The 15,464-nt window shown below is 36.3% G+C and overlaps 1 protein-coding gene across 1 annotated transcript; it reads right to left on the bottom strand.

Annotated features, from left to right (window-relative positions):
- Positions 1-11,510: 11,510 nt before the first annotated feature.
- On the bottom strand, positions 11,511-13,395 carry Smim30 (small integral membrane protein 30). Its single transcript, XM_023567321.2, has 3 exons — positions 13,260-13,395; positions 12,847-12,938; positions 11,511-12,414 (listed from the first exon to the last, which is right to left on the bottom strand). The coding sequence occupies exon 3, from the start codon at positions 12,383-12,385 to the stop codon at positions 12,206-12,208; it is 180 nt and encodes a 59-aa protein (XP_023423089.1). The 5' UTR covers positions 12,386-12,414; positions 12,847-12,938; positions 13,260-13,395; the 3' UTR covers positions 11,511-12,205.
- Between the last annotated feature and the right edge of the window lie 2,069 nt (positions 13,396-15,464).

Genomic DNA, 15,464 nt, shown 5'->3' with positions numbered 1-15,464 from the left:
GCCAGCAAGCTGCAGCTGCTAGTCAGTCATAAAGACAGGCAACTCATGTCCTACAATGTCCTGCATTCTATTGACATTGTAGATAGATTGCTGAATTTTTATTTACAATAATTAAAATATTTTCCATATTTGAATCATTTATTATGATGTAGTTCCACTATAAATTGTGGAGCATCTGTTGTGTGTGGTGCTTACAATGTGACAGGTTTTGTTTTTTGCATTCATTAATTTATTTGGGAATATTGTGAGATAAGTTTCATTATTCCATTTTATTGAGGAGATTATCCATTTTACTTGAAACAGGTGTAATAATTTGCTAAGGTTGATGGGAAAATTGCCATTTGTGTTAAATAATTTATCTGAAGAAATAGTAAACCAAGTCTTGCTTTATCTAAAATAAATCTTTTGTTGTTGTTGTTATTTGATTGTTTACTTTTGTTTTTTGAGACAGAGTCTCACTGTGTAGTCCAGACTGACCTCCAACTCCTGGTGATCTTTCTGCCTCTGCCTCTTGAGTTCTGGGATTGGAGGCATGTATTACCATGACCAGCATCTGAAATAAATCTTACGTACTTTCAGGTGCCATAGTGCTTCTAGAATCTGAACCAGTGATGTCCCTAGATATTTAACATAAACTACATATGTAATTTTAAATGGTGACCAAAATACAAAAATTGAAATAGATAAAAATAATTTAATATATTTTATTTGAACCAATATATTGAAAATTTTTTATCATGGAAACATGCAATCAGTACAAAAGTATTCAAAAGATATTTCAAATATTTTTAAAATAGGTTTTCAAAATGTAGTGTGCCTTTTATGAGATTTACAATGCATTTTAATTCAAAAGAGCTACATTTCATACCATCAAGTCTAAAGTCTTTGAGTATAGATAAGAATAATGCGCTCTAGCAAGTAACTTCCTATAGTCTGGAGTTAATCAGCTACATGAAAATGAAGTTAGTTACCAGACTGGAAGAGGAAAATAAGTTGTCAAAACTTGAACGCTGGTTAAGGTCATGCAGGACTACACTGTCAGGCCTGGCTCCTCTGCATGGTTTGCGTGGTTCTTATCCACCTGTCCCATCTGCTTGCTGAGACCCAAACTCAGCTCTCCACACTGCATTGCATCTTCTGCACCACAAAGGCCAAACCAACCAGTTTCACTTACAACTAGATAAATATTAAATACTACCTGTTTACTTACTTTTCCAGTGTAACAGCTAAAATTTCATAAAATATAAAGAAAAAGCTAAAGTCAAATCCCCACAAAACATAGAAGCCCAGAAACTTTCTCTATGGTAGATTTTCCTTGTTTCCATATAAAAAGAGTGTAGAAGGAAGATTATCATAATCACTTCAGTTTGGGAAGAAGGTTGGGATTCTACAAACTTCTTGACATTCTCCAATCTCATTACAGATCTTACACTCTTATTACATTGCCCTTCCATTGACTTTCAGAAAATTCAGAATGATCACCAAATTCTTACCTTAAATTTATTGAAATCTTTCATTTTGCCAGAGCCAGAAATGATCTAAGATGCATTTAGATAAAAGCCTAAATCAAGAATTTCTTTCTTCAATATTATGTTGATAATCGTGTTGGTGGGGTACACAGGATATCAATTTTAGAGCAAGAAGTATCTTCCAGTATAATGATTTTGCCTAATAGTGTTTTTTTAATTTCTAAGGAAATAGTATAATTTTTCCCTCACATTGATAACACTTTGGAATTATATATACAATAAGTAACTTAGAACTTCTTGTAGTGAAGGGAAACTGGAGGAGGGGGTTGGAGCCATAGCCCATTGGTTTTTTAGCGTTTCATCTGACAGCTGACTGAAACTTCTCAGTAGAATTGAGGTATCTAATTAACACAGTAGTAATGCACTGATTTAGTACCTGAGGTTTGTTCTCCTTGCCAGGTTGATGATAAACAGAGACTTCTCTAATTCTAAGATATCTCAGCTTATAAAAAGTAGTAGAGTAAAAGAATAGTCAATGGAAATTATTACCATTCAGAGAAAGAACCAACATAGCTCAGAATTATAGGCTGGGTTTTGGGGTAGGACAATTTTAAGTTTGGCTGGCTAGGTGTTTGATGGTCATAAAGCTCACACACAAGGAAATATGACAAGGAATTCAATCCTGACAAAAGATGAGTTTAATTTTAGTAAAACAAATAAAAAAGTGGGCAACTAGCCATTCACATGGCATCATCATAAGTATTGGTTGCTCTTTAATGCAACTTGGAAAAAGTCACAGCTGGCATACAGAAGCTGTTTCACAGTGGAAAGCCTTGGGCCACACATTATTGGGAGGAAAATAAAGAGACAGAAAAATTTTCTAAGAGAGAGTATGGAAATAAGAGAAGGTCAAAGTCCAAGATATTTCAGGAATAAATGAATATTAAGGTATCATGGAAGCAAGAAAAACCAGTTATAAAGAAAGTAAAGGATTAGTAGAGAAGTAGAAGGAAGATAATCTGAACATCTTCAGCCCTTTTCCTTCACTCCTTTAACAAAACCGCTGCCTTGTTATCCTAAAGCCTGCTTTCACAGGCTCTGAATGGGTCTCTTGCCTAGTAGTCCTGCCAACCTGCAGAATATCCTACAAAGCACAGCGATTCACTTAAAACATCAGATTAGAGCATGTGTCTTGTCTACCAGAAGCCCTCTGAAGTTTCTCATCAGTCTCAACAGAAATCAAAGTTTTTGCCATGACCTTGGCAATCTGGTCTGTTGCAGTCAGGGGGTTGTACAGAGAACAATTAAAATCAGGATGTGGAAATTATTATTTTATGATGGTCACCTAGAGTTATCACAAAAAACTGCGAGAAATCTATGCACAACACCAAAGACATAGAATATTTAGCCAAAAGCCTGAATCCTACAGAAATTCTACAGCAATGTCCCACATGAGTCCAGATGAAGACCCAGAGCTCATGACAATGTCTCCTACAAGTCCAACTGGAGGTCTAGAGCCCACAAAAAGGACTCATGCCAGTCTCCTTTATGGTGCTGGGAAGGCCCAAAGGTGAGCAGTAGAAGCTAGAAAGTCTATGCCAACAGGGTGAAGGAACTGTGCTGGTAGGTTGAGGGTTCTCCACTAGAGCCAAGAAGTCACACTCACAACAAAGACCAGGTCTGTCCTGAAAAGCACCAAGCCATCCTCAGCAACATGGAGGCCCTGTGCTCCTCTGACAATAAGCACAGGTGAGTACATGCCAGGAAGCCAGTGTGATGAGTTTATCCTGGAAATTATGCAGCCCATGTCTTCCCCTCCAGAGCAAGGAAGCAAGGCTCAATGTAAGCACCAGAGCTTCTCTAGGAGAACTAATGTCTCAAACAGCAACTCACAGGAGAACCCACAATGCCTGAACGCCTGAATGCCTTGAAGCCTTGATGCCTCAATGCCTTCCTTCTCCTTTCCCCATCTCTTATCTGTGCTGACAACTTTCCTCAGGCGAAACATCTACACTCAGCACCATGGTGATTTAATTCCACTGGCATTAAGTTGACTGCCAGTTTTTAATCTATAACATGGTCTTTGGGTAAAGTTCTGAACCCATCCATAGCAGTGCTTTCCTCACTCTTCCCTCTTCTTGTAATGTATTAAGCACAGCCTCTTTTAGGACCTGCTGTTCTCTGTGTGTGCACACTTCCTCCGTTCTCTTTTTCTCTCCTTCATGTTTTGGAGTTTTGTCATTTGAGAACATTGACATCTACAAGGGAAGAAGAATGTCTTCTTTGGAGTAGGGGTATTAACATTTACTTTAAAATGCTATAACAATAACTTTATGTCAGCATTACATAGAAAAATAACACATGTACAACCTACAGCCATTTTAGGCCAAAGAAGATTGTATTTTTCCCCTATAAAAATCCTTGGCCTTTTTCTATGGACAGAGTTCTTGAATCAGCCTACAAATGGTTATCTATTGTGATAAATACTTAATCTTGAATATTCGAGAATAAAGCAAGATAGACAAAAAAGGCATGTGTTTGTTTTCAAGACTTCTGCTATTTAATGATCTATAAAGCAAAATTCTCTGCATCGTTTACACAGGACCAACCTTCAGTCACATAGGGTAATCACACAGTTTGGTGCTGTGGCCACTGCAAACACTTGTCTTCCCATTGCGTCTCCTTCCTCTGTAGCCACAATGTCAGAAATGTAATCCCAATTAAGAGTTTCATTTGGAGGTTCTTATTTTTAGTTTAAAGTATAGAACACCAAGGCATACTAGCATCCAGGGGGAGTCAGAAGACTTCTACATTTCCAGAAGAGGCATGATTAGTGGTAGAATTACAGGTTTCACAAAAGTACTGATGAATATTCAGAGTATTCAACTTGCGTTTGGGTGTTTCCTGCCAGTTTTCTTTAAATCTTCTTTTTTATGAAGAAAGTCTGTGGTGGGTCATGTCCTGATGTCCCCTACCCCGCAAAAAACCCTCCTGTGGTCATAGTTGGGGCTTCTGGTGGTGGCTGGATCTAGAGGGTGTGATGCTGGGATTGATCCATGCTGTGATGCCAGCATTAAGTGTATGAGTGCTACTCACGTAACAGCAGGCATCCTGCAAAAATATAAGGGGCAGAGAGGGCCCCTGTGGTCACTGCTTGCGGCTTCTTCACTACTTCACTGCTTTGGCTGCCTTCTCCCTTCCACGGTTTCTCTTCTGTGATACCCTCTTCCAGGCTTTGGAGGCAGCCAACCATGGACTAAAATCTCTACAAGCTGTGAGCCAAAATAAACTTTTCCTCAACTTTGGGTGTCAGGTATTTTGCCTCAGAAATGAGAAAAGTAATTAAGACAAACTGTTTCGGGCTTTTTTTCAAAGCTGGCCCCACTTCTGAATAATCTATTTGCTAAAGCTTTTCTTTACACTGCACATGCTCTATCAAAAAGGGACTCTTGTTTTAAGTGCCTGGCAGTAGAACACATATTTGTAGGAGACCATTTCTACTCATTTATAGATTCCTTTAAGAAACTGAAGCACATGGCAACTTGTGATCTGGCTAGTGCTCTAGGACCTATCTTCAATGTGGCCAAAACTAGGATCCTCTTCCCTTGAATTCTCCTTTAGTGTTCCTTTGATTATATCATACAGCCTCTCCTAGCTGTAAACTTGTGTAACTTAGCAACAGCACTAAAACTCTTCACTGTGTGGCTTAGTGCTTATTATAATAAGCATGAAATTACTAACATTTTGATTGCTACATTACTGACCACTCATATTAAAAATGTACTTTATTTCAATTATGAAACAAAGAGTCATCTTAACACACAACAATGCTTTTTTTCACTTCGAATGTTGAGGTTTTTTTGCAAACTGCCTATTATAAAAGTACACAGTGGCTCTAGGCCTCTTCTCCAGTCAGAGATTCATTAATTTTCTTTCCTTAGATAAAAACCTTTCTTTCCACACCTAGAATTTAAGACTTTTATAAACCCAGATCTGCAGAATGTCGTCTTCCACTTTGGAAACAGATTTCAGTATATATTTGTATCTGCTAATTTATAATCTAAAAGTTAACATTTAAAAGTTAATTTCTAGACTGTAGCCACAAGTTCCAAGTATATGAATACCTTTTTGGCACTTGGTAAGAATTGTCTATTTTGCTTCTTTTAATGTTGACAATAATAGTAAGGTGGTAGAAAACACTCATGTCTAATGTTAAAGAAGTGTTTTTTTTTTTTTTTTTTTTATTAACAAGTCAGGGAATAGAGCATTATTTTATGTTAAAATATCCACAGAATATGTTAAAATATCCAGAAAACAAAATAGCATTGTGGCCTACTGGAGTTTAACTTACGTATGTGACAGGTGATAATCAAAAGTGAAAATAATTTTGCAAAGGTCAGGCAAGGAATGACTAGTTTTATTATAACATATTATTGTTCTTATAAGTTTCTTAGTACATTAAACACTAAAGAGTATAATAAACAGTTAGTGCAGGTTGTTACGGAAATGTGTTTTTATTACTTAGAAGCTTCATTTTTTCCGAATGTACATTTATTTCTCCAAGTAACTTTGAACTCTCCAAGCCTTAGAATCTGTATATGTAGATGGGGCTGATGGGAGCTCCATGCTCCCAATCAGTTGGGTAACTCTCTCTCCAAATGGTTGCACCATTTCTGCCCACCCACCTCACTGACAGGGCACAACTCCAAATTACTTCTGCATCTTTACAAAAAACAAATGTTCAAAAGAGTAGATTTTCCTTTTTTGGTAGGTTATTTGGAGATGTATGCCATAGCCTAAATAGGAATATCAAATAAACTTTAAATAATGGCAACATCAATAAAATCTGCACTTTCCTAAGAGAACTATTTTATAAAGGCCCAAGGTATTTGAATAACGATGATTTTCTAAAAATGGCTTTTGAGTTTCAAAATATATATAGTTGCTGTGGTGGTACCTGCCTATAATCCCAACACCCTAGGAGAGTGAGTGAGGAGCACTGCAGATTAGAATCCAACCTATACATTTTAGCAGGATGTGTCTCAAAATTAAAATAAACAAAGGGCTGGGATGTGGTTCAGTGTGATGGCCCTTGGTTCCATCCCCAGTATTTGAGAGGGAAAAAACAGATAAAGGTGACTAGGTAGGGGTGACAAAAAGGAATAATAAATAAACATAAAAAGAATGAAATAAAATAGCACAGGTAAAAACAATGCATTATGGATGCTAGAAGGTGAATATTTTTAACTCTCTTTTGGAAGGTTCTGTGGAGGTACAATATACAAAATTTGAGCCTGGAGCCTGGTAAGACATTTGATTCTGGTATTTCTATCACAGTTGTTGCTGGATTGTGCTATGGGTAACAGAACAATAAGGGAAAAGAGTAGAACATCATTCAAAACAAATGTTGGATCTTTTCTCAATTAAATGCTACATATGCAGGCTTAAAAAATACATTAGCATATATAATCATTCAAAAAAACTATCTTAATACTTATTAAAATCATTCTCTAAATATAACTTAAATGTCTGCAAAAATGATAGAAATCTCACAATGAATTAGAGACTTGTCCTCTATCTATGTAAGATCTGAAAAGTTGGTAAAGCTGTATTTACTCCATGGGATGGTATCACGATGCACTGTATATCCTGTGCTATACTAACTTTGGATCTTGGATCATACTTTATTCTGTTGGAAACTGAAATACAGATAGGTAGAGATTCCAATACAGCGTGATTTGCACCTGGCAGAAGACATAATGAATGTTATACAAGCATAAAATGAGATAAACAATTCAGGTTTGAAGGTTGGGAAAATGTCCAAAAAAATAAAAAGTCCTAATTAAGCCAAAGAAGGCATTAGTAGTAAGACAGGAGTCCTAGGTAAAACTACAGGCAAAAGCAGCAGCATTGCACCCAGGGAGGAGGGCATGTAGGATGATTTCATGGGAAGACAAGGCCAAAAGAACTCATATGGTACTTCCTATAAAGTTAAAAAGATTTAATGCAAGACAGCTTAGTGGTTTTGAACACTGATGAGTCTGGAGAAATATGGGAGGAGACAAGGGCAGACCACACAGTGCTTACTTCCTAAGAATTCACAAAAAGAGGAAATCAAGAGTTTTGAACTGGAGTGTAACAGGATGCAGTCTGTGTTTGATGAAGTTCATCATGAGGGAGGGGTGCATTACAAGCTAAGAATCTGTAAACTTAGCTACTTGGAAGGCTGAGTTACGAAGATATTTGGGGCCTAGAGGATCAAGGTGAGCCTGAGCACCATGAGAGAAAAATTAATTTTAAAGATGTTTCATTGCTGTGGTTAGAAAAGACTGCAGAGAAGACTGGCAGTTGGGTTGCAAGATTGGCTGGAGGCTGCTGTGGACCTTATCCACATAATCACAATAGTAGGAATTCAATGGGATAGAGAGAAATGGGTGGATTCTGCAGGATTTAGAGAAGGTTTAAAGATGCCAAGTATCCTCTCAAAGTGTCTGTCTTGCCACTGGAAAGATGCTATTAGTTAAATCTTACCAGTAGTGCCCTAAAAGACAATGGAGGGATTGTAATGTTGCTTTTGTTCTTGGACACTTCTAGGCTGGTATCAATAAGCATGTGGACTGCTTGCTCTGAACAGGAGTGACAGGGCTTCCATTTATTTTTATCCTTCCTTCTTGAGACAATCCTAATTATATTCATCCAGTACAGAAAATAAGCTGCTCCTGCTTTACTCAATTGAAGCCCAAAAACTACCAATGACTAGACTAGTTTTCAGTGAAGAATTTAAAGAAATTAGCTCCTCATTGCTTACAACTGAAAATGGATAATTATAACATTTTTAACAAATTAGCCCTTGTTATTTTTGAATTTAAAAAATGTTTTTATGGAGTCACAAAATTCTATCACTAGGAACCCTCTTACAGACTACTGACATCACTTTACAGATGAATTATGGAGGTTAAATTATTAGCTCAAGGTACTGTGCTTCATAACTGACATTTTTTTTCAAATTTGCAAAGTGTTGATTAAAAAAAAAAGCAAAAGTTAGCACATATCATACTAAGATTCATAATGCCCTGATAATTTTTTTGCCAAAATAAGTTGCTCTAATAGACCATTTGAATTAAAATAGGATATAGCTTCTGTTCTTGATCAAGCCTGCTTCTAAATTCTTTTAAGTGATTTATGCAGATTTATCTAGAGCATAAATATCTTGATTAATATTGGAGAACATGTATTTATATCACCAATGTCTAACATAGTGCTACATGATTAGCTCTTTACATATAATTAACACTCTTGTATATAAAATTTCATAATTTCATTTCAGATTATGAAGTATCAATTAATATTTTCAAATTTTTAATCATCTATAAATAAAAGATTCAGCAGAAATATCAGAGGGATAGAATAGCTCTAATACTACAGTTCAGTGAGAAATTAAACCACATTTTTTTGTTTTTGCAGCAATTACTATTTTTCTGCTCTTTATCTTTTTTGCACTGAGGTGTTCGATATAAATAAATCATAGAACACATTTAGAAAAATGCAGTTACTAAAATAAGGAAAAAATAATAATTGTACTATTTTTAAAATACTGATTTGGCTGTTTCCACAGCAAAGTGTCAAAATCTTATCTAGGATTATTCAATCAAACTACACGCTTCTACTTTCCATTGCAGGAGACAAACATTAAATAAGTTAATGACTTTCAATAAAATTTCAATAAAACAAATAATCCGGTAGACTCCTGAACAGACCTGCTGTCCTCCTGAAGGGGCAAAACCAAATTCCCTGCACATCCTTAAATGACCTGTAGAGCAACTAAACTTTTTTCATGTTACTTAAGGAAGACCCATGGTTCAATTCATTAAGTGCTTAACATGGCAATGAAACAAATGTTAGAATTATCTGACAAGGATTCTGAAGCAGTCATCAGAAAGGTCTTTCAGTGAATAATCACAAACATGTTTGCATCAAATGAAAAAAGTTTCAGAAAAGAAAAATCAAATGATAAATTTGAAACTGAAAAATACAACAGCAGAATTGGTGAACCTGAGGACAGATACAAGGAATTGCCCAGTATGAACAAGGCAACATGGGTGAAGAAATAAGTTTTAGGGATGTATAACAAAACACCTACCACTGAGTCAGGACAGTCCTAGAAAAAAAGGGAGCGGGGGTTAGGCTGAGAAAGAACTTGAAGAAATGATGACTGAAAATTTACTAACTTTGAGAAAAGACAAACGGACACATGCAAAAACAAATCCCAAACAGGATAAACACAAAAATCACACCAAGATACATTCTAATCAAACATGTGAAAACTAAAGACAAAGTCATGAAGCTGAAATGATGTACTTTTGGCATCAGGGGAAAATGAAGGTTAAAATAAGAGGAAAAAGAGATATTAATTATTGCCAAGAACCTTAAATTCTTCATATGTTGATTCCAACTTAGTCTTCCGCCTTTTAATCAAGCTAACACAGAGAGAACATTTATATACATTTAAATTGTACTGCATTCATGGGGACACTTAACAATCCTATTCTTGTACTCCACAGCAGGTACCATTCCTCAAAACAAATCAAGCAATTCTAGAACTGGAAAAAAAAAATCTAAAAAAAATTTTTTATAAAAGGAATTTGCTTTCCAATTTGAGATGCCTGAATGGACTTCAGCTCCATGAATTCTCTGAAATTAATCTCAAATATGCTAGCATACAATGGCAGTTTTCTAGGAAAAAGGACAAAAGCTCTCGGATTCTCAAAAGAGCTGGTGGCTAGAAGTCATTAAGCCAGCTTCTGCTATACTTTAGGCAAAACCACATAATCCAACTTACGCTGAAAATGAAGTCATTTTTAGAAGACATGATTTCCATCATAACCACTAGAAATTCCTGCAGGCTATCCCAGAATTCCCTGCTACGTGGTAAATAGGAAAATAGCAGTCTTCTAATTATTAGTTCTGGAAATAAACATTCAATAAAGGATTTTTGCTCTACTTTTTAAGATTTAAAGAACATGACTAAATGACAACTGTACTATGATTCAAAATGTACTTTAGATTTGGCTTTTCCCATTTCAGTGAAAAAGTTCATTTATGAGAAAGTAGCAGCTTCTCTAAATCATTACCAATGGGCTTGTATGGGAGATGAAATGATTTGATTTCTATCATTCTTTTTTTTCCAAAAAAAAGCATGCAAAAATCAGATATGTAATTGCCAACTTATGTGTTACTGCTTTCTCTGATTAAAAGTCGATCCATTAGTTTCCTTTTCTTTATTGAGTGCCCCTCACTACTTGTACTGTTAACCACATTGCCCAAGCAAACCAGATCAGCTCTCTTGACAAAACAGTATAAACCGGATTTTACTTGCTGCTGCTGGTTTTTGGATGAAAATTGAGCATCTAATTGGCACCCAGAGAGCAAGATACTTAGTTATTACCAGTGACATCATAAACGAGAATGACTAAGACTATTTTATACTGGTTTCATCCTTGGACCTCAATGAATCACTGAAGGACCCTTGTTAAACATAAAATACCAGGATTTACCCCACTGCTATACAACTAGGAAAGGGTTTCGGAAATCAGAGAATCTGATGTGCTTAAAATGGTTTCTGAGTTCTAATAAGTTGTAGCAGTCTTACTGAACCTGTAATAGTGTCAGTTATCTTAGGCTCTTAAACAGATTCTGATCCGATTATATTAGTAGGTCCTAAAATCTGCATTTCTAACAAACACCCAAGTAAGCAACATTGCTGGTTTGAGAACTCTATAAGCAGCTGAGTCACAGAAAGTGTATGCATGTCTTATTTGTGTGGTTTGCAAATCAGCACAGGCCATCACTCTTTGCTTCTGTATCTGTATATTTTCTATCAGGGGCACTTTCCTATCTCAATACTGTCCACTTCTCACTTACAGTCTCTTCAAGCTAGTGATCATGTCAGATTAAGTCAACTCTTCCTTCTCTACTTAGCTTATACAGAAATTTGTACACACATGAAAATTATTCAAAATAAACAGAAATGAACACCACACATTACAACATTAACAGGTTTATATTTAATATAGTACTGTACTTCTCACCAGGGGAATTTCATTCAATATAAAAGGTTTTTTCTGTATTACAGTAAATTTTTTTTCCATTTCAATGCCAATATAAAGGTTTTGTAAAAAAAATTAAATCTATTCATTTTTGTCATTCCAATATTAGCTATGAGTATATTTTTTTCTAAACTTTCTCTGGGGGGCAGAGATAAAAGTTTCAATGCTTGGCTATTTGATATAGAAGTACAATATTAACTTGTAAAACAAAATAAAAATCTGAAAATATGGAGAAAAGGACTCCCCAACCTTTCAGGAGGCAGTAATTAGAACTAAACACTGGTCATTTGAAAAATTCTGGGCAAGAACTTACTTATTTCTTTTTCATGTGCTCTGGGAATTTTGAAATTATGAAATATTACTTATTCATTTTAAAGTCATATTACGTTTTTAGCCATCTTACAGTTTTGACCTGCTTTTTAAGTAACAAACTATTGGCTGCATTTTTCAGTGCATTACTTGTTATAAAGAAAACAATTTTTCCCACTTAACAAATATGCATTCCGCACCCCTCTCCCCATGGGAAACACCATATTCACTGTATGTTGGTAACTGTAGACACCAAAGTCAGGTAAGGTCTCAACAGTACAAAGGTTTTTAGAATGCAGTTTGATTCAGCAGGCCCTTAAGTCACATCTGTCCATTTCTCTTTCGTGCATACACCCCTAAGCAAGCACAGATGCCTGTAATGCTGAGAACCACACCTAACAAGAGAGCAATTGCATCTCCAGCTTCTACTGCTTCAACGACAGGCAGAACCAGAAGCAGTGAAATGAGGACTAGGAACAACTGTGTTGAGACTGAGGTCATGATGTCGGGAGGTTGAGGGCTGAAAGTTCCTGGAATTTAAAGATGGAAACAAAAAGGATTCATTAAAAACTTCTACCTTTTGGAAAATGGCAGTAACATGACAAATAACAGTCCATCCAATCTCTAAGTTTACAAAACATTTCATATATTGTACACCTCATTAAAAAAAACTGAGGAAAGTAAAAAGTTCTTTAAAACAGTCATTTGAGGATAATCTCATAACAACTTGACTCCTGAAACTCTTCCACAGCAATGTCAAGAACATATGCATAAAGCAAACAAATTAAAAAGTAAAAATTAAGAACAGAAAAAATACACAAGATATTGAGAAATTTGAAATGTTCTAGTGAGTAAAAATTACATTTTCTTAACGTCTCTCTCATCTAGGAAAATGCAGACAAATTTGGATAAAGTCACACAATACATAAATCTGTGAAACTGTGAGAAGGATTAAGACTTACCAAAGAAACAATATGTAAACTTCTGTCTGACTTGAAATTCTCCCTTTCTGGATTTCCGGACGCCAAGGCTAAGAGATTACACGTGACAGGGCCTATTTGAGTAGGGTGGGAAGAAGGATTTAAACATTGTTTTAAAGAGGGAGCTAAAATCAGTATGGGGCGGGGAGATTGTATGCAAAGGAGGGAAATGGGTAATGCGCAGAAAAAACAGTTTGTCTAAGCAGAGGGGAATTAGATTTAAAGTTGATCAGTTCTTTTACACAGAAAAGATAAAAGAAACTGAGTTGAGAAATAAGTTCATTTCAAGATTTGAAAAAGAATTCCTCCTTTGGCCCAGCAAGGTGCAAATTTGCCCCGTTTTACAAATACACTGGAGCAAACCAAGTATCCTCAGAGCTGAGTTCGTACGTTACCTTCTGGGAAGCAGCCATTACAGGAACAGCAAAGGGGGCGGTGTTCCCAGACTACATTTCCCAGAATCCCTCCTGCCTACGACTCCCGTGATGCATCAGTGGGCTGGGCTGTAACTGGTGGAGGGCGTGATGGTCCGGTCCCCACTAGGTGTCCGGGAACCAGCTCGCGGGGGTTCCTTAGTGGAACCGCCCTCTTAGTGTGAAATGAGTGATGATGTTGTTTATCGAAAAGGTCAGTTATAGGTAAGGAAATGAGGGCAAATGTTGTCCTGCGGAGAGGGAAAAGAAGTAGAATCATCTGTCAGTCCTTAATCCAGAGGCTTGCAGCATTTCTGGAGTGGAAGTTCCTGTCACCACATTCCTATGCGCTGCAGGATGTTTGTTAATTCATTTAAACAAAGGGAAAAATAAGCATTTTGAAAAAAAAAAAAAAAAAAAAAACCTTGGGAAATAGTTAAAACTGTTTGGCAAATATGGTTTAAACTTCGTAAGCAGAGCATTTCTTAGGATCAAGGTTATAGAATTCTGAGCTTTTTTCACGAATGCAGTTCAGTGATTCTCCATTATGTTTTCGTAAGAGATAACCTCTGCCACTCCCAAATATTCTTCAATACTTATAAAGTGTCAGATTATTATTGTAAAACTTTGTAATGAATTACGTGCATATTTAAGCATTAACTCATTCTGAAAGGTTCTCTTGAAGTCTTAATATTTGGGGAGTATGTACTATACCTTGCTAGTCACCTTAACTTTTGAGCTTATTCAAATTTAGGGACTTGTCTGTTGTAACTTCACTTTGAAAATTATGTGGCAGGTTAGTGGTGAAGCAGTGCTTTCCTTGAAAGACTTGCACATACTGCAGGTACATTTAGTTAAATGCCTGCAATCATCATGCTTTCTTGTGTTGTTGGATCCTTTTTCATATACATTCTCAGTCTTTGTAGACTGCAAAGATTTATATTCCTGGTGCCTCACACTTAGTTGGCAGGTAATAAATAATACTTACTAATAATAATTTGATTAGATCAATGTGGCAACAAGATTTTATGAGAGAATTTTTAAAAAGGTGGCAAATAAAAAAACCAATGTATCTAGGAAATTGGAAGTCAGAGGATAACTGCACAATAATGTTAGTATTTCTTCTCAGAAGTTGGTGCATGGATGTTTTGAGCCAAACAGTACTAAAATAAAGTTGCTTATGTTATCCTAATCAATACTGACCCCAGCCATACAATTTGACAAAGATAGTGCTGTATGTGCTGCATTACAGTCTTTGTATTCAAGTCAGGTCATGTTGTACCTCTGGTTTTCTGTTCTTACCACCCTAACTAGTTGTTTTACAAAAATCCAACAATTTACTATTTTCCTCATAACTCTCCAATTTTGTCGCATTAGGCAAAAGTCCACGCTTTTTGCCAAGACACAAATCCCCACGCATTTTGGTCTCTGTGCCTGCCTTTGTGATGCCACTGCAACACACATTGCATTCCAACCATATTCACTTTTTATTGTTTCTTATGCATGTTAATATGATGGGTTTTTTTTCTTATACACTTTGCCCTTGCTGTTTTCTGTATCAGTAATACTTTTTCCACAGACATTGTCACAATTGCTTTCTCCAGCATTGCCCAGATTCTGTTTAAGTTTCACTTCCATTTCTGAGCATCTCACCAAAGAACAAAACAAAAACACCTCACATTACTCTTCCTTAGGTTCCTCTTTTTTGTGCAGATGCTGTCTATTAATAACTGAAGTTACATTAAATGTTTTTATGTGTTTTATACATAAACACACAAAAGTGAAAATTCCATGAGAGGTAGGAGGAAGTGCTCCTGTCACAACTGAATTCTTGGCTGCTAGAACAGTTCCTAGTGTATTTAGTAGATATTTCGTTAATGTTAGTAGAGAGCTATTTAGTAGATATGTTGTTAATGAAGTTGTAGATGAATGAGGTTAGTATAAGATCAGAGTTTGAGTAATAGTCATTATTATGTGATAGCTCGGACCCCGGAATAAAACCCAAGGAAGCAAGAAATTAAAATATGGGGAGCAAAGGCTTTATTTCCAGGCCTGGCGGCACAGTCTCTAGGATCGACCCAAAGACTGTGCGCCTCACAGTTAGAAGTCAGGGCTTTTATCTTGTAAAAACCACAAACAGCTGCTGGTCTCACAATGCAAGGAAGGGGGGGCTGGGGTGCACTATAG

The sequence above is a fragment of the Cavia porcellus genome, unplaced genomic scaffold (assembly GCF_034190915.1).
Source record: "Cavia porcellus strain 051 isolate PalLab524CR breed Dunkin Hartley unplaced genomic scaffold, mCavPor4.1 scaffold_2, whole genome shotgun sequence".
NCBI lineage: Eukaryota > Metazoa > Chordata > Mammalia > Rodentia > Caviidae > Cavia > Cavia porcellus.
This window is presented reverse-complemented; position numbering and strand designations above follow the sequence as displayed.